The sequence below is a fragment of the Callorhinus ursinus genome, unplaced genomic scaffold (genome assembly GCF_003265705.2).
Source record: "Callorhinus ursinus isolate GAN/ISIS: 27379988/994484 unplaced genomic scaffold, GSC_fseal_2.0 scaffold3, whole genome shotgun sequence".
In the NCBI taxonomy this organism is placed as follows: Eukaryota; Metazoa; Chordata; class Mammalia; order Carnivora; family Otariidae; genus Callorhinus; species Callorhinus ursinus.
In genome coordinates, this window is record NW_027397065.1 from 92,938,612 (window position 1) to 92,963,378 (window position 24,767).

Genomic DNA, 24,767 nt, shown 5'->3' on the forward strand with positions numbered 1-24,767 from the left:
TGGTCTCGTGCAAGCCGAGTGTAGCCAGGGGCAAAGGGCTTCGAGCACACATCCCAGCCCTGGCTGCCCTCCTGTGCACCTTGCCCGCCCGTTTCTGAGGCAGGCGGAGGAAGGGGCCGCACCTGGGCCACAGTTGGACTTCCTGCTGCATCTTATCGTCCTGGGCCTGCAGCTCAGGACGGGCTCCTGTTGCCCCGGTAACCACACAAACATGGCTTCAGGGAGCAGGTGCAGAGAGACAGGCAAGCCAGCACCATGCTGGTGTCTCCAGCTGTGACCGTGAAGCCCGGCCCAGCCCCTGACCACCCGCCAGCTGCCCCACACCCTGCATGGAACAGGGCTGTGGTCTGCTCAGCAGCAGGGTAGGGCAGGCTCCCGCCCTAGCCAGCCCTGCAGGGTCTGGTGGCCACACGAAGGGCCTTGGTGTCTCTGCACCCCCTCCATGGCCCTGAGGGATCTGGTCAGTCCCTTCCTCCTGCAGGTCTCCCAGGGCCTGGCTGGTTCTCAGCTGCCCCTCCACCTGCCCCTGGGCACCAGCCTCTCGCTCATTCTCGCCCACCCTCCTGACAGCCATGCTCCCCCAGCAGGGCTGGCTCCCCATCGCCTCTGTGCCCACGTCTGGCACCCAGAGCCCTGGGTCTACACTGGTGCCTGGAGGCTAGAGGACGAGGGGCCATGAGCAGGTCTGGCCAGAAGCACTCAGGCTTGTTGTGCAGTGGACTTCACGGAGGCAGGCCCATGCGGAGGCCAAGCGCTGTTGCCGGGTGGGCGGCAGACCCCGGACCACAGCAGTGGTGGAGCATGAGAAGGACCCCCTGGGGGCTGCCCGCAGAACGGAGCTATGACCCTAGCCCCTGCTCAGAGCCTGCAACCCCCTAAAATCACGGCAGAGCATTGTGCACACGGCCAGTCATTTCCCCCACCACACCCTGGAGCCCGGCCTGTAACCCTGAGCCCTCCCGCTCAGAGCCAGTCTGGGGAAGCAGGGCAGGGCTGACAGGGAGGCGGCCTCCACCTCTTCTGTTTGGTTTCCATGGGGACGGTGTGTTGGTCCCGAGGTGGAGGAGGAGGAGAGGGTGAGATCCCAGGGCCTGGTTTTACCCTGGATGCCATGGAGGGCGTGGGTGCTGGAGAGCCGGAGGGGCTAGGGGCAGGGAAGACAAGAAGAGACGGAGGCGCCCCATAGAGACTGGGTGTGGGAGCCCTTCCTCCCCACCTTCGTTTCTTGACGACACGCCTGCCTCCTAACCCCACACCTACTCTTGGAGCTGCCCGAGGAACCCCCATACCTCCTTCGGCACCCAGCATGGTGCCCACCCCCTACTGACCCTCAGGCCCCCGGCAGGTGCCTCCAGGGCCCTGCTTCCAGCGGGGAAAGCCTATCTCCAGTGCGAGCGAGCGTCGTCTCTCGTGGAGGAAGGAATGGGGGGCTCGCTCTGTCGGCCGCGGGGGTGTAAACGGACCGTCCTGGGACTCGGCCCTTGGCCAGGCGCACTGCTCCCGTGGCGCTGACCGGCAGCCACCCTGAGTGGGCACCCTCGCCGTGTTGTCCAGGTCTGGCTGCGTGTTCCTTGACGCCTCTTCCCCAGGTGAATGGCGGGCTCTTCTTTCTCCACTTCTTAGTCCACTTGATTGCAGTTTCTATCGACCCGGCCGAAGCCAACGTGCAGTTCAAGAAGAACTACTCCAAGCCTATGCCGACCTTCGACCGGTCCAAACATGCACACGTGATCCAGAACCAGTATTGCCACCTGTGTGAGGTCACCGTGTGAGTGCCCCGGGTGTGGGGGCAGGCGGTACCTCGGTTTCCCGTCGGCTGGCTGGCACTGCTCTCCTTGAACGAGGAGCCGTGGCCCTCAGACACATGGGGCCCCCCACCGATCCAGACACCCCTATCAGATCTCCGCCCGGGCTGGTCACGGCTTCCGTGGGCGGCCTGGGAGGGAGACCCGTGGCTCAGGGTGGGATCTGAGCCCGGCTTCCCAGCTCGATCCCTGGCACCATGTGGCAGGCGTGGCCAGGGGAGGCCACCCCACCTGGAGCCTGGTGCTCCCTGCTGCCCGCCTCCCCCCGACAGGCAGGCGGGGGCTTCGACCCTGTCATCCTCCCGCACACGCTGCCAACAGGCTGGTGGTCCTCAATTCTCCCTTCCCTTCCAGGAGCTCGAAGGCCAAACACTGTAGCGCCTGCAACAAGTGTGTCTCTGGCTTTGACCATCACTGCAAATGGCTCAACAACTGTGTGGGGAGCAGGAATTACTGGTGAGGGCGAGCAGGGGGGAGCTGGGGGGGAGGGGAGAGCCAGGTGTGGGGGAAGGGTGAGGAGTCCAGGGCCCCAAGAGAGGGCTTCTGCAGGCAGGGGCCTCATGGGTGAGGGGGTGAGGGCCATGGCAGTGGGGGGGTCACGTGCTGTCCTCTGTCGTCCTCGTGTGGTCTGGAGTCACCCCTGGATGTGTGAGGTCCAACCTGTGGGAAGGGGTGTGGGCTGAGCTGCCTCATCCTTGACCCGCTGCCTGGGGCCCGGCAGCATTCTCCCAGTGAGAGGACAGAGGACAGGGGCCCAGGCTGTACTGGGAGCGAGCGTCCAGGCCCGGACGGGCTCAGGTGCAGGGCCCGTGAGCATCACCAGGACCCCACGGGCTGGGGTCTGGGCTCTGAGTGGCCAGGAGGAGCAGCAGAGCTCCCCGCACTCATTCGCACTGGCCCACGCTGGCTGATGACGCAGCTGCCAAGGGGCCCCCCTGCTTCCCCACCACCCTATGGCAGACGTGCCACGTGCACCCAGTCTGGAGCTGGAAGACCGTGTGAGAAATGCGCAGCTGGTTCAGGCCTGAAGAGGATCGCTGCTTTGAGCAGAAGGAAATACAAAGCTCTCATAATTAGGAAAGCCCAATCAGCACTGGGGGACTGGGAGTGCCTGGGAGCCCCCACCCCCTCCTCCCTACAGAAGAGAGGCCTGGGCCAACGAGGGCGGGGTGGGCCGCCGCCTCACACTAGCAGGGCTCTCTGCTCTGGACACAGCTCCTCAAGGCCTTGCTGGCACGAGCTGGTCACCTTGAGGCCCAGGCAGCTGTCGGGGGACAGAGGAGCCCTGCCACTGAGCAGGACTGAGTGGGCCAGGCCCCACGGGTCACAGGCTGGAGCTCAGAGGGCCTGACAGGGGTTTCCAGGCACAGCAGGCTGAGGGGGTTCCCAGCAGGGCGAGAAGCCCCTCCACTGCGGGTGAGCCCCAGCAGCCGTCCGGGCATCCACTGGGCAGGGCCAGCAGGAGGGAGCAGGTGCCTGGCACACAGCAAGGAGGGGGCTGCATTCCTCGGAAGGAGCACGCAGAGGTGAGGCAGGGGTCAGGGTGAGCACGGGGCCGCCGTCCATGTGCATCTGCCCCAGATTCCCTCCTGTCCCTTCGACCATCCAGCAGAAAAAGCAAGAGGGAGTGACTGCCTTTAAAAGACCGCTTGTCCAAAAAAGCGGGCAAAGCCTAACAAGCCAGTGAAGTCAGGTCTTCACAGAGAAGGGGCTGGATTAGGTGCTGAGGCGCCGCAGATGCAGGAGTCAGGGAAGGAAGCGATGCTTCGTGTCCTGAAGGTCGGTTGGACAGGCTTTGGCCCCCACCCAATCGGGAACGCTGCCTCTTGCCAGGTGACAGCAGGGCAGGACAGCCGAGGGGCTTCCAGCCTGGAGGGGCTCCCTGGGGACCAGAGCCAGGTGTGGGGCCAGGCCTGTGCCCCCTGCAGCTCGGGGACACACAGGAGGCTGGGCCTGCCTAGGATTGCACAGGAGATGCATCTCGGGGGGCTTAGTGAGGGGCCACGATGCAATGGCCCTCGAGCCAGCAGCTCCCCAGGACTCCAGGGCTGTGCTCCACATGCACCGAACCTTTTGGGAATGCTCACATTTTAGCTCTCCACCTAAAGTTGTGTGTAAAGAACCCTCAAGAAGTTCTGGGAAAGCATCATGGAATCAACTGAATTCCAGCTGAAGAAAACACGTTGAGACTGAAAATGTTGACGGAGTGGTTTCCTTCAATGTCACAACAGCAGAAAGCCTGGAGGAAGACCGTGCCGTGGGAGCATATTCCAAGAGTTGCTGACCATAATTTATTTTCTGCATGGATGGATCATTCTCTGGGTCTTCTGAGCCAGGCAAGGGGGCAGGAGTGATTTTGGTCTAATGCCAAAGCACAAGATGTCAATTGTGCCCAAAAGTGGGCCTGGCCCCAGGGAGGGTGTGTGGAGATGACCCCCCTGAGCTGTGGGTCATGAGCTGTACCCAGCCAGGCACCTGTCATGGTGCCCTCTGGCCTCCCGACGCACCCTGGCTTCAGTGCCCTTGAAGGAAGGACAGCACCGGGACCTCCACCATGAGGAGGAACCGCCAAGTGTTCTTCCAGAGGGACTAGGCTTTGAGCTGGAACTGTCTTGCCCACTTTCCCTCCCGTCTACACTGCTGCACGCATGCCCCGAAGTTCTTCTGAATGAGGAGACAAATGTGTTTTCCTTGGCCACTCAGAGCAAACGGTAGAATACAAGAAAATGCTTTCAAGTGTAAAAAGTACCTCAAATGATCTGCAGATAATACTGGGGTTACTGGCTCTACCAGCTTTTGGAGTAGCAAACCCGTTACGCCATAGTTCAGGTACAAGCAGAACAACAAAAAGAGTGAAATTAATTAAAAAAAAACAAAACCATCCGACTCTGTTCAGTGGCAGCGGTCACGACCCCAACTCCAGGCTAAGAGCCACAAGGGCTCATTGTCCACAATTGTGTGACCGGGCGGGAGGCCCCGGTGAGAAGCGGCCCGGATGTGGGGGATCCTGTGCCCGCCCACCCCACACGGCCCGGAGCCTCTGTGTCCTTCCCTGTGAGCCAGGGTGGCCCCTCCTCACCCCTCGTGGGGGTTGAAGGGGAGCACGTCTGTAAGCCACGAGGCACAGAAAACGGAGGTGCCATCAGGACGGCCGCGAGCCAGCAGCATCCGTGGAGAGCTCCACTCGAGGGACAGGAGACGGGAAGAAGGCTGGGTCTTGGGTTTGGGGCCGGGGACACCCCGCGCGGGTTGCCGCCCTTCCAGGGCTGTGGGTCAGCTGGCCCTGAACCTGGTTTGCCTCTGCCTCTCCCGCAGGTACTTCTTCTTCTCCGTGGCCTCCGCCTCGGCTGGCCTGCTCTGCCTGATTGTCATCCTGCTCTACATCTTCATCCAGTTCTTCATCAACCCGGAGGAGCTCCGCACGCACCCCTACTACGAAAGTACACGTGGCTCCTCTGTGGTCCTGCTTCCTCTTGGGTCACTCGCAAGTGTTAGCCTGTCCCTCCAGCCGCCTCTGTGGTAAAGCCTTCCTTCTGGGGGGCATCAGCCCGGCCTGCCCCCGGCTGGGTGAGCGGCATGGCTGGGCAGAGGCAGGTTCAGGGCCCGTGGTGCTGGCTGCTCAGAGGCCGTGCTCCCAGGTAGTGCCAGGCGTGGGAGGGGCGCCCTCTGCCCATCACCCTGCAGCGGGTCTAGATGGGGACAGGTTCCGGGTGATGTGTGGCTGCAGGCCTCTGCTAAGTGGGTGCAGGAGCCTGGCCTTAACAGATGTGGGATTGGATGTGGCCTCAAAGTTATGTCCATGATCTTATCCCCGGACCTGTGACTGTGACCTTATTTGGGGAAAGGGTCTTTATAGATGTGATTAAGGATCTTGAAATGACCATAGGTTACCCGGGAGTGTGTGTGGAGGGGTGCTGGGTCCGTTGAGAATATCTTTATAAGAGACTGGAGGGACACGGCCACAGCCCAGGGGTGCCTGGAGCCCCAGGACCCGGAAGATTCAGGACAGATCCTCCCCTACAGCCATGCAGGGAGCTGGGCCCTGCAACACCCTGACTTCCAGGCTCCATCTCTTGTTTAAACTGCCCAGTCTGTGGCCATTGGTCACAGCAGCCCCAGACACTGATGCAGGGAGGACCCCCAGGGGACCGCCTCCTGTGTCTGTCCTGAGTGCCCAGGGACCTCAGCTGCCTTTCTCAGCCCAGGCCTCTCTCCAGAGCACATCATGGCCCAACACATAGAGCAGGAAAACAGAGGACCTTGTCGCTTAGCTCAGAATGTTCCAGGGACCCGCACTCTGCTCAGGCTCCAACATCTCTGCAAGGCCCAGCATCGGGCTCCAAAGCACGTGTGGACAGTGCCCTCCTCCCAGGAAAGTGAGCAGCCTGCAGAGCCAGTGATGATCTGGTGGTAGGACCGAGCCCCCACATCTCCCTTCTCCAGAGCCTGTGCCATTGGAGGGGTCCTGCTGCCGTGCAGCCTCTTCCTGGGGGGGGGCTATGCCCTGTGCACCTTCACCGCGAGGCCTGCACAGCACCACTGTGGCATGGACTTTCTGACCTGCAACTGCTCCGAAAGGGATCCGGGTTATTTCTACGGTAAAAGGGAACAGCAGGGGTCTCATCGAGGCCAGGCCCCACTCAGCAGGATGTGCACACAGCCAGCTGGAGCCCTCTGCCTGCCACCCTTCCTGACAGTCTCCACATGTAGCCTAAGCCAGAGGGCTAGCCGGAGCCGGCAGCCTCCAGAACAGTCAGGGCTGGGCACTAAGGGTTCCAGGTATAGGCCCTCCTCACCACGTGGCCTCTCAATGCCCCTACACACTGCACCTGGTGAGCGGCGACCTCAGCACACCCCAGTGCCCACAGCAGCACTTCTGAGCATTTCCTGATGGCCTCGCGACACGGGCATTAGCTGGGCCGGCACTGCTGTGCGCTGTGAGGACAGAGGGCAGGGTGACCCTGGCCTCTCTCTGGGACTTGCTGGCTCCGGAACCACAGTGGGACCAGCTATATGTGAAAGCCTGAAGACTGAGGCAATCTCCTGGGTTTGCTGTTCCAGAAGATTCCACAGGGCTGCTTAACTACAAGTTCCCTGGGACACTTTGCTGTCATTGGTGGGAATTCATCGAAACATCACCAGCTAAGGGGACAAGCATGCTGTCCACCACCCTGAGGTCCAGCCAGCCCCACGCACGCACGCGGCCACACAACACAGTGGGCCTGGCAGCCACCTTTTGGGGCGTCACATAAGGGACTAGAGTCAGGGCATTTTAGCCGGAATTCCACCTCATGGGCCTGACTGCAGATTCGTCAGTGCTTTTCTTACACTTAAGTTTGGGGCACAGAGGACCATGTTCTGGAATTGCCCTGAGGCGCTGGCTACAGCCTTCTGGTCCTCTGTGACAGTGGCTGGTTGAGAATGGGGAAGGCCCAGCAAGGACCAGCGAGGACCTGGCTGACGGGCAGGGTGGGTGTTGGGGCCAGGAGGGGTCCAGGTTCTGGGACCTGTAAAGTGGGATTGTCAGGGGGCTGCAAGGGCACTTAGGTAGGGCAGGGCACACAGCTGGGCAAGGAAGAAGAGCTCCCTTGGGCTGGTTTCCTTCTCCCACCACCGAGCTCTGTCTCCCGAGGAGAGGTGCAGCCATGCCCCGGGTGCTGGACATGGTGCATGTCTCCCTTGCTTCCACAGAGGTCTCCAACAAGAACATTTGGATGCTCTTCCTCCCCCTTTTCCCTGTAAAGACAAAGACCCCAGTGGTCCTGGGCATTGGGGTGTTCGTGCTGCTGTTGGACGTCATCAGCCTCCTGCTGCTTGGGCACCTACTTATCTTCCACCTCTACCTAAGTATGTGTCCCAGCCCCTTGTGTTCACACATGTCCCAAGGCAGAAGACTGCTCAGCTGGCCCCTGCCAGAAATACACAAAAGACAAATCACAGGATGGGAAGAGACACCCCGCGAGGGACAGCAGGGCTGGTTCTGTTCTGAGGCCGGCAAAGACCATGAGAGGGGTTTTCAGAGCAAGTTAGAATGTTCAGAGATAAAGGAGCAGAATCTGAGGCAGGAACAGGGAACCTTGAAAAAAGAACAGGGGATTTAGAAAAGCACCAAATCCTAACAATGAGAAACAGTCAACCAGTGACAGGGTATCTGCTAACCACACTCGCCACAGGGAGCCTGGTTTTCTGATGTCCACACGGCATTGGCGCTGCAGGCTCCACTGTTCCCTGGCACGGGGGGTGGGGGCAGGACTTCCGCACCCGGTGAAGCCCTTCCTTGAATGTACCTTCCTCCCTGTGGCCTTGTGTGGGAGTGGGCAGCACCAGCAGGCTCTATGTGGCTGCTGGGCTGGTTTGTGCAGGCAGTGTCCTCATGTCCTCTGTGGAGCCAGGGCCAGATCAGCCCAGGCCCTTCCTAAAGCTTCTGCACACTGGCCGAGGGGGACAGGGGTGCATTTGGGGACAGTGTCCCAGTCACAGCGTGCATGATAGCCAGCAGGTAGCAAGTTGGGCAGGTCCAGAAGCCTGCCACAGCCACTCAGGATGGACGGATACAAGACTGGAGAACAAGTCCACAGGACTCACAGCTACCTGGAGATCTGAGGAGAGGGACCAAAGGGCCCCAACTCAGGCACCCGGGAGGGTAGTGGTGCCATAGTCACTGTGGGGGCATGCACAGGAGACCCCTGGAAGGGAGAAACACACCGAGCTTAGGGCTCATGGTGTCACTTATAGGGGATTTGGACATCAAAGAACAGACTTCTAGAACAAAGTTGGGATATTAGCTCTTGTTAGAGTAAAATTACCCTAAAATGCAGCTGCTTGAAACAACAGTTAGTGCCTGGCAGTTTCTGTGGGTCCCCCGGCCCTGCTTTTCCATCAGGTGCCATGAGGGGCTGTGGTCTCATCCGATAGGGGAGGATTCACTTCTAGGCTCATCACCAGGGCAATGGCAGGTCAGTTCCTGACCTCAGTTCCTTGTGAGTTGGTGGCCAGTGCCTCCTGCCGCTCCTTGTCACGCGAATGCTCCAACACAGAGCATCTTAGCATCTTACAATGCGGCAGCTGGCTTCAGGTGAGCAGACAAGAGAGGCAAGACAGAGCCAGGCTTTTGTAGCCCAGTCATGGAAGTGACGCCCCATCACCTCTTCTGCAAGGCACCGGGGTCAGCCTGCGTTCTAGGGGATGGGACTACATGAATGCCCTGAAGTGGGGGGACTGTTGGGGGACACATCAGAAACTGCCAGCCACTGGATGCTTCCTTCCGAAGCTTGGGAAAAGGACACCCAGATGAGTCTGCAGCACATGAGTAGGAGTGGAAACGTTGGTAAGGGCCAGATCTCCTGGGAAGACACACGTATGTGGGAGTGCCAGCAGCAGGGGTGTGGGGAAAGCCACCTTCACGCAAGTGGGAGAGAGAGCATCCCAAAGGGCAGTGGCCCTGAGCTCCTGTGTTAGAGCCTGGTAAGGCTGGAGGGAACACGGTGGACCCTCACTCAGTGCACGCTGTGCTCTGGCCTCACTTCCTCAACTGCATCTCCTCTTGTTACTGTCAGATGATGAGTGTGAGCTCTGGGAAACACACAGTTGTGCTTACTGTCTGATGGTGATGGTAGCTGTGCAAATCCATGCAAAAGAATGAGTGTTTTCACTAGCCTGTAACCAAGTGCAAGTTGATAACCTCCAACAGACACAGATTCTGAGGGAGTGTGAAGAATGTAGTAAGAACCAGGTGGAGTTAATTGAGAAAGAGAAGCCAAAGCAAACAAAAACAAAAGTGCTTGTACAAACCACTCAAGGAAGGGGATGGGCTGCGTTCTGCAGGAGCTCACTCCACCTGGGAAGAAGCCTCTGAGGGCTCCATGGGGGTGTGTGGAGCGGTCCCCCCTCCGTCTGCTCCTCAAACTGCAAATAGGCTTCTGTGGGTGGCCTCCTCACTTTCCAGAAATAATTAGAAGCCATCTGTCCTCATGTTTGTTGGTTTTAGGAAAAGAGAAATGGGAAGTTGGGCACCTCCACTGAAGCACATGGCTGAAACAGGCACAGAACCCATTTCATGAATAGTTCTGTCTACCGAGAGGTCTTAGATGCTCTTTCAGTGACCTGGGGTGCTGCCCACGATGCTGGAGCCACTGGCTCAGCCCAGCTGAGGTCCATGTTGACTTTGCAGGCCTGGGAGGCAGGCAGGACAGCTGTTCCTGGGGTGGGGGGGGCCTCAGGCCTTGGGGGTGTGAGGAGCTGCTGTCTGCTACCTACAGGCCAGATGGGCTCTGGAGTGGCCATCAGCAGCCCCCCAGGGCTCCAGGTTAGGAAGGAGCTCCCAGAACCCTGGGGGGAGCTCTGGAAGGCTGGGTTGCGGCACGCAGGCCACTCTGCTTACTTGTGTAATTGCTTGTTTCCTCCTCTCTCCTGTCTAGTGGTCAAGAAGTTGAGCACATTTGATTACATGACACAGGGCCGCCAGCAACAGACTCCAAAAGCTTCAGCAGGAAAGGAAGAGCTGTCCTTCCAAATAGGATTCCCACAGGTACCAGGTGTCCCTCTGCTTCACCATTCATATTATCTAGGCCTGGGACAATGCCCAGGGTCACCTTGCAGCTGGGACTTCTCAACCACAATCCTTTGTTTCTATGTTGGCACAGTCCTCTGATTCTGCATCTGTGTGTATATGTGAGTCTGCGTGGTGTGAGATGCAGTGCATGTGTGGTTGTGTGTGTGTGTTTGGTGTGAGATGCAGTGCATGTTTGTCTGTGTGATGCAGTGCATATGTGTGTGGTTGTGTATATGTGTTTGGAGTGATGCAGTGCATGCTTGTGTGTGTGACTATATGAGTGTGCATGTGTGTGATTCAGTGCATGTGTGTGTGGTTGTGTGTGCATGGTGTGTGTGTGGTTGTCTGTGTGTGCATGTGTGTGTGAGATGCAGTATGTGTATGTGCATGGTGTGTACAATGCAGTGCATGTCTGTGTGTTTGGTGTGTTTCTACATTCACTATCTATAAAATCAAGCCAGCAGAGCTGATTCCTTTTAGGCCCACATATTTCCACAGCTGCTTCTCATCAAAATTAAAAACATTTTCTTTTCAAAAGGTCACCATTAAGAAAATGAAAATATAAGCCACAGGCATAAATGAAATACTTATAAATCATACACTTGTGTCCAGAATATATAAAGAACTTTCAAAATTCAATTATAAGAAAATGACCCAGTGCTTTAATTTTTTAAATGGGCAAAAGATTTGAACCAACTATTCTCCAAGGAGGGTCTATGAGTGGCAAATGAGCACACAAAAGATGGTCAGCATCATTTACCATTAAGAAAACACAAAACCACAGTAAGATACCATTACACACCCACTGGAATGCCTGTAATCAGAAGGATGAACAGTAACAAGTGTTGGTGAAGCTGTAGAGAAAGAACTCTCATACATTGCTATTGGGGAGATCCAATTAGATCACTTTGATAAGAAGTTTGGCATTTTCTTGAAAAGTAAAATCTAGGGATGCCTGGGTGGTTCAGTTGGTTAAACTGGCCTTCGGCTCAGGTCACAATCCCAGGGTCCTGGGATGGATCTCCTCATCGGGCTTCCTGCTTGTAGGGGAGCCTGCTTCTCCCTCTCCCTCTGTCACTCACCCTGATTGTGCTCTCTCTGTCAAATAAATAAATCAAATCTTTTTAAAAAAGTAAAATCTATACTTACCATTTAAGTTGGCAATCCCACTTCCAGTTTCTTACCTAATAGAGGTGAAAACACGGTTATTCCTCTAACAAGGGTGCTATCTCCCAGCGAGATCATTTCCCAAGACCCAGGAGACTCTGAGGTACCATTACTCAAAATTAACTAAAACTGACTTGAATTTTGTATAATAAGCCCACTGTCAACAATTTTTTTCACTTTATGAATTTTTATGGCCCACAGCAAGCAGGTGATGGCCAGAGTTCATCTGTACACAGGTAAGTTTGTAAGCTTACTAGAGTTGTTTTATCTGTTTGAAAAATACTATACGCTCTTAAGAGTCTTGCTTTAAAAAGTCTTCTTTACTCCAAGGTTATACAAATATCCTTCATATTCCTTGCTAATATTTTCATCATTTTTATTCACTTTCTTTGCATTTTGGTTTCCAAGCTATCCTGAATTTATTTTTGTGTTCACGAAGACAGGGGTTAAGGTCATTTTATTACCCTAGCCAGCGCCAAGGGCATGGTGCGCCCTGCTCCCCTGGGAGACCCTCTTCCGGTTGCGCCCTCCCTGAACGTCCGGTAGGGTACCCCCCCCTTGGCATTTTTTAATTTTTCATTGCTCTTGACAATTCTTTCACGTTTTTATTTTTCCATATAAACTCTAAAATCCTTTCGTGCAGTTCCAAGACACGCAGAGTTCGAAGTGGAGTTACATTAAACATTCCCTTGACATGGGAGGGAACGAGGCCACGGGGTAACAGCTCCACGCCCCGAACCGTCCCGGAAGTCGGTCTCCCCCGGGGGAGCGGGCCGGAAGTGCCCCCGCACGCCCCGAGGTGTGCGCGGAAGTTGGGCCTGCGCGGAAACCTGTGCGGGCGGCTCTCACGTTCGGGCAGAGTGGGGCGGGGAGCAGGGACCGCGCCCCTCACGACCAGGGGTCTAGCGGAAAAGGAGCGTTCGCTCCAAATAACCCGCTTCTTCCTTCTGCATTGGTTTCCTTAGACACCGGGTAGCGATACTGCTGTGAAAACCCGGGTCCTTTAGAGTTTCACTTGAAGCATCGCCTCGCTGTGGTCCTTTAGTTACAATCTGAGCACATTCCCCCGCCCTGTCCAGCTGGGTGCGAGCCGTCTCCAGAAACAACCAAGACTAAACCCGGTTTCGGACAGTTGGTGCAGACGCAGCGCACGGGCCGGGGACCTGCAGAAGTCGGGGTGCGCGCGTTGCGCAGGGGCCCGGGGACCCACAGAAGTCCCGGGGTGGACGCCTCCCAGGGGCTGGAGACGCAGAAGTCCGGTGCAACGCAGCACAGGGCTGGGGAGCTGAAGAAGTCCAGGTGTGCGAGCCAGACAAGGGCTGGGGACCTGGTCACTCGCCGCACCTCGCGCTGCAGCCACTGCTGGCGCTCTGAGTAGTGTCTTCCAAGTTCCATTTTTAATATTCTTTTGTGAGTTATACACACACTGCTTTGTTTTTATAAAATTATAATCATAGTGTGCAACTCTTTAAAAGCCCTTTTAAAAAATTCCATATACCATCCACATTGTTAAAAAGAAACATGATTTTTATGAATAAAAGTTAATCTGTCGTTGGGAGGAACCATATTCCTCATTTCTGGAATATTTATTTTCAATCTAGTGTTGTCTTCTCCAACAGGAAAATGAGCTAACTTTCGCTGTTGAAAGGCCCGTTGTTGAAGTGTAGTACAAACCTCTGGGTGCACTGGGCAGTAGGGAACAGTGGCCTTTCTTTATTGCACAAGTGTCCCTAGGGGAACCTGATAGCCGGAGAGTCCACTGCCTGGACACTCATAGCCTTATATTTCAGGCAAAGCCTGCTATAGCATGTCAGGGTCTCAATTCCTAGAGATCAAGGAATATGTTTAAATCACTTGACAGGATATCAATCCAAAGAGGAAACCTTCACTCAGTAAGTGACCCTGGAGTGAGATGATGTTAATCACCAGTATATTTTAGGGGAGAACTTTGTGGAGGACTTTCTCAAGTGCTTCTCTCTAATAGTGGTTATCAGACCAATTTATTGGGAGTATTTCTTCTGGACTGTTTAGCTGTTATGGAGGTAGGATCATATGTATAAAGACTTCTCTTGCCTCATTTCACAGGTGTTCCACTCAGTTAATGTCCATCAAGTGGTTTGTGTCAATTTTCTATTGCTACATGGCAGATTCCCACAAATTTAGTGACTTGAAACAAGACTCATTATCTGGAAGTGTACATGGGTCACATGCCTGGGCAAGTGCAGCTGGGTCCCTTCCTGGCACCTCTCAAGGCACAGTCATGGTTCACCAGGTCAGCTTTCCTTTCCAGAGGTAATGGGAAAGAATCTGCTTCTAGGCTGATTCAGAATGCTGATAGAATTGTTGCTTTCCCACACTTGCCCCATTGCCCCTCAGTCTCTAAGTCGGTCGTGGTAGGTCTAGTCTTCTCATACTTCAGATCTCTTGGACTTCCTCCTCTTCCTCATTTCTCAAATTTTAAAGGTTCGTGTGATTGCACTGGACCTACTTGGATAGTCAAGGACAATCCTGCATTCATTTCCTAGAGCTGCTGCAAGAAATGAGCATGGAATGCCTTGGGCTCCAAGGCCCATGACTTTGTCCACTTATAACCAAGCCTGCTGCCCCCACAGGCTCATGAAGGGTCCAGGGTGGGGCACCACAGCAGGAGGAGCGCCTCTGTGGTCTCCCACTGGCAAGCGGGTGTAGACCTTTCCCGGAGGAGCTCCTGCAGGGTGTCTCACATTGTGCAATCAACCCAGGAGCACACAGACAACATCCCAGGAGCTGTTGGTTCTGAGATTCTGCAGGCAAGGGCATCACAGTAATGGTGAGTGAATGGTGCTTGGCAGCCATCAGCAGTGCTCTCTGAGCTTACCGCCCAATACAGGGCCCTTCTTTGCTGATAGGAGTCTTTCCTTCCTTTTGCCCCATCCCTGCAGAGAGAAGCACAAGGAGTCCCAGCCACTCCCGAAGTGCCCAAGTCTCTGTTCCACCACTGCCGTACACCCAGAGAGCTCCTTGATGCTAGTGGTGAGCTCAGAGCCACAGGGCATGTGTGCTGAATCTAGGATGAGAACCAGATGGAGGTTCTCAGGCTCCCCCAGGAACGAGGACAGAAAATGCTTGGAATGGTTTGTTTGATCTGAAGCATTTACTTGGTCCTCGGGGGTGCTACTCATATGGGAACAAAGTGGGGGAGGGAAGTAGAAGAAAGAGTGAGGGACAGAAAATATTCTTAACTGTGGGGCTTGTATTGTATGTGTGTGTGTGTGTGAGAGAGAGAGAGAGAGAGAGAAATGCAGTACAAAAATGGGCTTACTAAAACAGCGATATATGTGTGCTTTAATGAAAGATACTCATGTCTGCACTCAACGGGCTTTGAGGTGCACCAGAAAATAAAATGATGGGTGGATAATCATATGGTAAAAAAAAAAAAGATACTGCAAAACTTTAACAATGATAGAACCTAGGTGTTGAGTTTTTGGGCATTCTTGTACAATCCTTTCAACTTTTCTGGATGTTTGAAATTTTTCATTAAAAAAGTATTAGGGACTCACTGTAGGAAACTGACGTGGAGTAAGCCTCAGGGCTGCCTCCTTTTGGACCCACTTTCTGGGAGTTTCTGGTGGGTTATTTTAATTTTTTTTATTGTTATGTTAATCACCATATATTACATCATTAGTTTTTGATGCAGTGTTCCATGATTCATTGTTTGTTCATAACACCCAGTGCACCATGCAAAACGTGCCCTCCTCAATACCCATCACCAGGCTAACCCATCCCCCCACCCCCCTACCCTCTAGAACCCTCAGTTTTTCAGAGTCCATCATCTCTCATGGTTCGTCTCCCCCTCTGACATACTCCCCTTTTCTTCCTCTCCTGTTATCTTCTTCTTTCTGGTGGGTTATTTTAAAGCAGGGTTTGTGACTATGCTGACTTTTGAAGATCACAGGTGACTTTAATATTCTCTGTGGGAAGAGTTCCATCTCACCAAAGTCCCTACAGGGCATCAAAGGGAGGGCTCCTTGCAATAATTTAGAAGTAGAAAGTGGTTGGTACCCACCTTTAGTGACAGTGATATTGTCAGCAAAGTCATTTTCCTTGCTTGCAACTTGGAAGTTTGGAGACACATTTAGTGGAAACTATCATGCCTCCAACCTCTCCCTACCCCAGACTCAGCCACAAAAAGGCGACCCTCACTCCAAGCCATGAGCAGATGGCCATAGACTTTTCTTTGCTGCCATTAAAACCAGGGTGACCCTATGTCCCAATTTGCTTGGGACAGTCCCATGTGACACCTGCTACCAGCCCTGACCATGTGCCTGCCACTGTGACAGACACTTGTCATTGACCGTTATGTTAAATCCTGCTAAGGATGCTCCCAGACACAGCTTTGTAGTTTCTGTTTGGTGTCCACCAGGGTGGAATCAGACCAAGCTCACCTCCTAAATGCACATAGATATTTAAGACTCTGAGAGAAGACACCTTGTTCTGTCCCACACCTAGCGGGACAAATTCTTGTCAATATTCAAGAATATAGAATACCAAATATGCACAATGACTTTTTAATGCAAAAATGGTAACATTATAGGCTTGGGTCTCTTAAATTTTTCTATACTTAAAATGTCCCAGGGTCGAAACATGCTTTCTTAAGAAAGGGAGTGATCATTCTACTTAGCTGACATGAATTACCAAAACTGATTCAAAAAGAAATAGAAAATTTGAATAGACATATAACAAACAAAGACAACCACTAATTAAATTTCTCACAAAAATCCCAGGTCCTGATGGTTTCATTGATAAATTCTACCTGATATTTTAAAGAAAGTAGCAGCAGTCATGCACATCCTCTCAGGAATAGAGAAGGAAGTCACATTTCCCACCTCACTCTGTGGAGTCAGTGCATGACACCAACCCCAGACAAGGCCATCCCAAAGAAGAATACATGATCTGATATCATTCATGAATACAGAGGCAAATATCATTAACAAAATATTAGCAGACCAAATGTAGTTACAGAGAAACAGTATTATTACACCATGACTGAGTGAGGTTTATTCCAGGAATGCAAGGTTGGTTTAACATCTGGAAATAAATTAATGTAATCACCAAATTAATAAAACAAAGAACATTAAACATATGAGCACATTGGTCAATCAGAAAAAACCATTTGACATGATAACACATCTATATATGACAAAAACAATTGCACAACCTGGGGCATGGGGACACTTTTAATCTGATAAAGGGCACCTAATGAGACTTACAACTAATTCACACTTAATTCATTCTGAATACTTTCCCCTTAAGATTGGGACAAAAGCAAGAATGTCCACTTCAAACTTCTATTTGACATTTTATTCAAGTTCCAGCCAGTGCAACACAGCAATATAAATTAAAGATATAGATTTGAAAATGAAACTGTATTTATTTGCAGGAAACATGCTTCTAACAAATCTGTAAAAAAAAATCTGGTAGAAATAATAAGACAGCTCAATAAGGTGGTAGGATACAAAATTAATATAAAAACCTCAATTATATTTCTGTATACTGGCAAAGAAGAACCTGAAAATGATATTAAGAAAACTATTCCATTTGCAATAGCTTTGAAAATAATAAAATAATAAAACAAGTGCCAAATCTATATACTTAAAGCTACAAAGTATTGAGAGAGATTGAATGCAATCTAAATAAATGGAAAGATTTAGAATACTCATGGACAGGAGCACAAAATATTGTCATGATAGCAAATTTCCCCTAAATTGATCTACAGACTTACCATGATCTGTACTGAATTTCCAGCAAGCTTTTTTTTTTTTTTTTAAGGAAATAGTAAGCCAATCCTAAAATATATACAGAAATTCAGAGGACCTAGAGTGGCCAAAATAATTTAGAAAAAGAAGCAGCAAATTGGAGAACTTACACAATCTGCCTTAAAAATTTATGATCAAGCTTCAGTAATCAGGGCAGTGTGGGACTGGCAAGAAGATAGACCATACAGATCAGTGGAACAGAGTAGAAACTCCAGAAATAAAACCTGAGCAGCGGATGTTAAACAGAGGTGCACAGGACAATTCAATGGGGAGAGAAATGAGAGTATTTTTTAATAAAGGTGCTGAAACAATTGGATAACTATATGCAAAAAAAGAACTTAATACCCTACTTCACACCATACACAAAAAAATAACTCAAAATCAATCATAGACCTGAATTTAAGAGTTAAACTATAACACTTTAGGAAGAAAACAGAATAAGATCTTTGTGACCTTGAGTTAGGCAAAATTTTCTTTAATATGATACCAAAACACTATTAAGGAAAAGAAATAAAGCATTTGGTCTTCAAAAGTCACCATTACAAAAATAGAAACTATAAGTCACAGGCTGGAATAAATATCTGCAAACCATGTACTTATATCCAGAATATATAAAGAACTCTCAAAACTTAATAAGGAAAAACAGCCCCAATTTAAAATGGGGAAGAGATTTTAATAAACTTCACTGAACAGGATATATGGATGGCAAACAAACACCTGAAAAGGTGTTCAGCACCACTCACCCTTCGGGAAATGCAAATGAAAACCACAGGAAGATAGCACTTCATACCCAGTTAGCATGGCTCAGTCGAAAACGCGAACAATGCCGAGTGCTGGGCTGATGCAGAGAAACCAAAGCCCCGCGTGTCCGCAGTTGAAAGCAACAAGGGAATTTGAAAGTGATGCCACTTTGGAAAGCAGTTTGGCAGGTTCTTAAAAACTTGAATATATTCTTACCATTTGATGCAGCAATCCCACTGCCGGGCTCTTACCAAAGAGGGACAAGGACACCTGTGCTCGCGGGGCGGGTGTGGGAGGAGGGGAGCTGTCCCTCCGCGAGACCCCTTCTGGGGACGTGTCTGAGACACGCTCACTTGACACTCACTAATAACGGACTGGATTTGCTGAAAGAATAACCTGAGTATCAGCAATTTCTCCTTTTTCTTCATTTTCATTTCCGCAGCAAGCAGATGGCGACCAGAGTTCATCCACACAGAGGTAGGTTGTATGCTTGCTAGAGTTGTTTGATCTGTTTGAAAGTAGGCTGCCTGCTCTTTGTAACTCAAATTACTTTGGGAAGTAATCCATCTCTGATGGGATATTTTAAAACAATGTGTAGCATCATTTCACTTAACATTGACACGTATTCACCATCTTTTTGGCTTACCTTACCTGCAAAAACTGCAATAGTTCTCCACTCTGTAACTGCTGACATCTGAACCAATACGCGAAGGTCAGTGCTCATTGATTGTGTCAATCAGAGAACAGGTGGGGAGTTGAGTCCGAACCTCCTCCTTAGGACGTCTCATAGTGTCTGGTTTCACGTTGCTCCCGAGGGCCCTGGAGCATGGCACGCACGTACACAGGCACACACGACTGTTTCCCCTCGAAATCAGAGGCAGAAAGTGGCCCGTCGTGAAGGTCACGACCCAGGCTAGGCACCTACTTTAAAACGCGCACTTGTCTCCACATTGAAACTGCAGCTGTGAAAAGTCATCGAGGGACAAGAAATATGCTCACACGATGGTAGGTGTCTTAGTCCGCCAGGGCTGCCGTCACAAAGGGCCACAAAACAATAGAAGTGTGTGGTCTCACTGCTCTGGAGGCTGGAGCCTGAGAGCAAGGTGTCAGCAGGGTTGTGGGGCCTTGTCAGCCTCTCTCCTTGGCTTGTAGATGGAGGTTTTCTCCTTTTGCCTCCTCACATTTCCTGTTTTGTCCCTTTCTGGCAAGAATAATTGAAAATCAATGCATCAGGATCGTAAATTTCCATCTTAAATTTTTTTCAGATTGCCACATCAATGAGTATTCACTATAGAAAATTTGGAACTTACAAATATTCCCAGTGTACAGAGGAAAGTCTTTCCTTCCCTCTGCCCGCCACGGTCCACTTCTGGCATTTTGACTGGTATCTTTCAAGTCTAATTACATGGAAATGTAATATTTCCATGTGCATCATGTACATAACATTTTCTTTTATAAAATTATGATCTCGTTGTGCACTTTTTTAGGAGCCTGCTTTTAAAACTCCATGTATTGTGGAGTGTGTTCTGTTAAAAGAGGAAGCATGAATTCACTGTTCCATTTTGAAGGTATATCCCGTTTCTCGTTGTGGGGATCTCTTCTCATTTTCGACAGTCTCACCTCTCTGACAAGAAAGCGGGGAAACTTAACTTGTGGGAAGGGAGCGCGAACGTGTCAGCTTACAAACCCTTTGGGTGTGGCAGCTGATAACAGACGGGCAGCCGTTCTCTGTGGCAGGAAGCCTTTCTAGGGTAATGAGGAGTTTGTGCCCGGCGGGGCCAACGGGGGGCCTGGATGTGCCCACAGCCCTCAGGTCACACCCGCCTAGCAGACCAGGCTCGGCATCTGGAGACCAGGGCTTGTCTACACCTCTTTACACTCACATCAGTGTGTAAAAAGATGTAGGTGTTTACAGCGTCAGATGATGTTAATCACAGGCTTATTTTAGAGGAAACTCGGAGTCGGGCTTTTGCCAAAGCATCGCCGTCTGGGGGTAGCCATCGGACCGTCTCTTTGGCACGATTCCTTTTCAACTGCGTGCCTGTCGGAGAACATTCCACAGGCGGCTCTGCAGAAATTACCAGATAGGGTGGACTAGAGAGGGGAAGGGGCCGCACACCTGAAGCTTCAGGAACTGTGCGGGAGCTCCACCCCGCCGGCCCTCGCCGTGAACTGGGGCCCCTGCATCTCGCAGGACAGCAGTCAGTGTATGGCTGGGGTCGCGTTCATTTTGGGAGGTGCTGGAGAAGAATGCACCTGACAGAATTCGTGTCTTCTCACACGCTGTCACCTCCAGCCCGCAAGTCAGCAATGGAGGGCTGAATCTCTCCGCATCATTCTTCTTCATGTCTCTGAGGTCCCTCAGCGGGTCCTCCTGGGTAATTCCGTGCCATCCCACTGTGGCAGTTGAGGTCCAGGGCACACAGCACCACCCGCCGCCCCTTCTTGTTTAAAAGTCCCTGCTGCTCCTGCAGCCCCTCCCCTCAGGTGCTTCTCCCCTGCCCTCATGGGGGTCTCCCAGGGTGCAGCAGACCTGAGGGGCAGTAGAAGGAAAGGCCACAGTAAGGAGCCCGTGGGATGCTGTGGCCTGTGGCTTTCAGCAGCTGTCTGCATTCCCGTTCTTGCTGACGTGTGTCTCCCCTTCCTCCTGCCCCATCCCTCCAGAGTGACGTCCAAGGAGCTCCTGCTGCCGGGTATGCCCTCCTTTCAGTTGTCCGCTACCATATACCCAGAGAATTCGTGGCTAACGGTAGGTGAGCAGCAGCCATGCCATGCATGAGCCTCAAATACAGGGGTGAGAGCCAGTGCAGGGTCTAAGCCTCCCCCAAGAACCCAGGGGAGGGCAGGTTTAGCTGGTTTAAAGCATTTATAATATTCCCAGGGGTGCAGCTCAGGCAGGGACAACGGTGGGAGGGGAATACGAGGGAAATAAGGTGGGTGACACAAACATTCTAAACTGTGGGGCATGTGTGTGAGCAGAGAAGCATGATAAAAAAATGGGTGTGACGAACGGAAGCATCACATGTGTGCTTGGGTGATGTGTGTGGACATCTGCAGCCAGCACTCCAGCAAGCTCCTGGCAGGATTCTGGCCTGTCCCCCAGGGTCTCAGCAATTCACTTACTGTCACAGCAGAAGGGCTCTCCTGCTCATCTCCCAGATCAACGGGGAGGAGGGACATACCCAGCCCACTCTGTTCATTATGCAGCCTGGACTCAGAGTTCCATGTTGGAGATGCTGGAGGCTGGTCTTCAGTGGGGACTGGGTGTGACTGGCCAAGTCAGAGTTTAAAACCATGGCCAACACAATATGGCACAACCCCTCCCTGCCACTCACTCCCATCCAGCCTCCTGCCATACATGGAGACTGGGGTGGTGCTCCGTTCCATTCCATGGGCACCCCAGCTCTGCCATCCCTTCTTGGGTGGTGGGTGCCACGCAGCTTCTTCTGAGTGACAGGAAGGACAGCGCTCAAGCAGCAAAGTCATGATGACAGGACAGGTGTTGACCATGGGTCCCACCTCACTGGAGTGTGTGTCCAGGGGAATGTGCTCAAGCCCTCTTCTCTGGTGAATGTGGCTCTTGAGCTCACCTGTAGAATGTGTGGTAGAGCAGTCTCAGAGCCACCTCATTCCACTCTGAGGGACACTTGTCATCCAGCATCACATTTAATCCCTCTGCGGATTATCTGAGACAGATCATCATTCCCACTTTGATGGCTAAGATTAGATAAGGCTGGGCTCACCTCCTGAGTGTGGGCAGAGCTTTGAGACCTCAGTGGCTCAAACCCTCCCTACCTCACACCCAGGAGGACACATTCTCTTCTGCATTCAAAACAGTAAATACCAAACATGCACATAGGGCTTTCTAATGCAACAGTAGAAATAGCATGGGTTTGGGTTTCTTAAACATTTATATACTTAATTCTGAATCTTCCAATATTGAAAAATGCATTCTCACTTAAGAAAGGTAGTTACCTTTCCAGTCAATTTATACAAATTAGCAAACCTAAATAAATAAAAAAATAGAAAATCCCCAACCCCCTGGTGGCTACACTGTTGAATTCTGCTGAATTAAAAAATAATAACAGCTGTAGACAAGCTCTCTCAGAAAACAGAGGAGAGGAAACCCGTTCTGTGAAGCCAGTTTCAACCTGATAACAAAGCCAGACAATGTCATCACAAAAGAATACCATGAAGCAAGAGCCTTCAAGAAAATACAGAAACCATTGACTAAGCATTCGCAAACCAAATCTGGCAACACACAGGATTAAATACCATGACTATGTATTGGCCTTATACAAAATATTAACAGTGAAGGACAGTAATAATATAATGATATCAATTCCGAAAAAGGAGTTGCCAGTAAGAAACTCTCATTTATGATAAAAAAATAATATTCTCAACAAATTGAGAATGAATTGAAAAGATCTTCATTCTGACAATGAGCACCTACGAAATACAACATACTTCCTGGTGGAAGACTGAATACTATCCTTCTTATGACTAGGAACAAGGTGAGGATGTCCATATTCACTACTTTTATTTAACATTGTACTAAAGTTTTAGCCAGTGAAATAAAATAACAAAAAGGAAAAAAGACTAGAAAGTTAAACTGTATTGATCACAGACAACATGGTTCTAAAACAAAAATAAAAACAAAACAAAGCAAAAAACTTTGCAAGAAACAGCTAAAGAGCTCTCCAATATGCTTTGCGACATTCATCTTCAGTGTCATTCAGAGACATCTGAAATCAGTTACAGGCCCCACCTGGCTTCAGGAGCCTCTGTGTGCTGCCAGCCATCTCCACAGCAAATCGCTTCAGCTGTAGTCTAAGTCAAAATTTCTCAGTTGCCTTGGTTGACCTAGAAATGTTTTATGCAATTTGCCATTAACTGGAATGGAAACAGTTGTTAAAAAATAAATCTCTTTTGGGGCACCTGGGGGGCTTAGTCACTTAAGTGTCTGACTCTCAGTTTCGGCTCAGGTCATGATCTCAGGGTTGTCAGATCGAGCCCTGTGTCAGGCTCCCCACTGGGCGCGCAGCCTGATTAAGATTCTCTCTCTCTCTCTCTCCCTTTGCTCCTCCACTCTCTTTCTTTTTCTCTCTCTCCCCCTCAAAAAATCTCTTTTGACTTTGTCTTATTTTAAAAAAAAATAGCTTAGCAAGTTCAATCATATTTCTGTATTTGGCAAAAATTAAACTGAAGATAATATTAAGTATTCCATTAATGATACATTAAAAATAATAAATTTAATAAAACTGGAGTAAAATCTATACACTGAAAGTTACAAATCATTGCTGAGAGAAATTGAAGACATTTAAAATAAATGGAAATAAAATCCAATGTTCATGGATTAGATCACTCAATATTGTTAAAATAGCATTTTTTCCCCAAACTAATCTGTAGACTTAGTACAATCCCTATTGAATTCCCAGAAGGCCCTATTTTTTTTTTAAGGAAACCAACAAGCTGATCATAAAATGTGTATGGAAATTCAGAAGACCTGCGGTAGCCAGAACAATTTTGAAAAGAGAGCAAAATTGGAAGAATTATACAACTTGACTTCAAAATTTACTAAAAAGCTACAGGAATCAGGACAGTGTGGTACTAGCATAAGGATAGACAAGTCAATGGAATAGAATTCTAGAAATAAGCCTTTACATTTATGGCTAATTGATTTTAAACAAAGGTGCCAAGGCAATCCATTAGGGAGAAATGAAACTTTCAACAGATGGTGTTGGAACAGTTGGATAGCCACCTTGAAATAAAAATAACTTAATACCCTACTTCAACTATATAAATAACTCAAAAATGATCATACACCTGAAATTAAGAGGTAAAACTTTAACACTTCTAGAAGAAATTATAAATTGTGATTTTGGGTTAGGCAAAGGTTTCTTTGATATGATACCAAAAACACTATCTACTAAAGAAAAATATATACGTAATTATATATATAATATACATACGTAATTATTGTGAAATGTCAAATTAACACATCATCATCTCATATGATTAACACATCACACATCACACTTTTATGTGTGTATGTGTGAGAATGCTTAAGATCTACTCTCTTAGCAAATTTGATGTACAGTTGCCGTGATGTACATGATTATAGGTTTATTTTTTAAAAGTCTTCCTTTTGGTAAATCTGTTAATGAACTTTTGACCCAGGAATTGTGCTCCTGGGAATGAAAATAGACTACAGGCGTCCTGGATTCAATCCAGCTCTGCCTATAACCTTGGGCAGGGAACCTCACGTTTCTGTGCTGGTTTCCTCATCTAAAGGGGGACAATAAAATTATCTCCCTGTAAGGGTTTTGTAAAGATTAAATGAGGATAACTTAGGAAGCACTCAATTGTTTAATATTATTACCCGAAAGAGTCAGTTATAAATGTGGTCAAAGCTTTATGCAGAGATGTTCACTATAACATTGTTTATAATAATGAAAAATCTGAAACAATCAAAACATCCAAAATCAAGTGAATTATTAAGCAGGATAGGCTGAATATCCAACTTTGAAAGATGATGGAGCCATTGAAGATTCTGGCTATGAAAACTATATAGTAACTTTTTAAAAAAAGATTTTATTTACTTACTTGAGAGAGAGAGAGCGAGATCTCACATAGGGGGAGGGGAAGAGTGCCAAGCAGACTCCCCGCTGAGCAGGGAGCCCGATCCCAGGACCCTGAGATCATGAC

At 50.2% G+C, this 24,767-nt stretch overlaps 1 protein-coding gene across 8 annotated transcripts in view; it reads left to right on the forward strand.

Annotated features, from left to right (window-relative positions):
- LOC112819828 (palmitoyltransferase ZDHHC11-like) overlaps positions 1–24,767 on the forward strand; it is a 44,008-nt gene that overhangs the window by 6,032 nt on the left and 13,209 nt on the right. For 3 of the 8 annotated variants that reach the window (XM_073891115.1, XM_073891114.1, XM_073891116.1), the window contains exons 4-12: positions 1,590–1,768; positions 2,160–2,261; positions 5,121–5,245; positions 7,497–7,652; positions 10,223–10,332; positions 11,725–11,759; positions 14,445–14,535; positions 18,502–18,536; positions 20,724–20,808. In XM_073891115.1, the coding sequence (XP_073747216.1) occupies positions 1,590–1,768; positions 2,160–2,261; positions 5,121–5,245; positions 7,497–7,652; positions 10,223–10,332; positions 11,725–11,759; positions 14,445–14,535; positions 18,502–18,536; positions 20,724–20,808 (918 nt within the window). The remainder of the gene's footprint in view (positions 1–1,589; positions 1,769–2,159; positions 2,262–5,120; positions 5,246–7,496; positions 7,653–10,222; positions 10,333–11,724; positions 11,760–14,444; positions 14,536–18,501; positions 18,537–20,723; positions 20,809–24,767) is intronic. The other 5 variants (XM_073891117.1, XM_073891118.1, XM_073891119.1 and 2 more) reach the window with 3 other exon arrangements.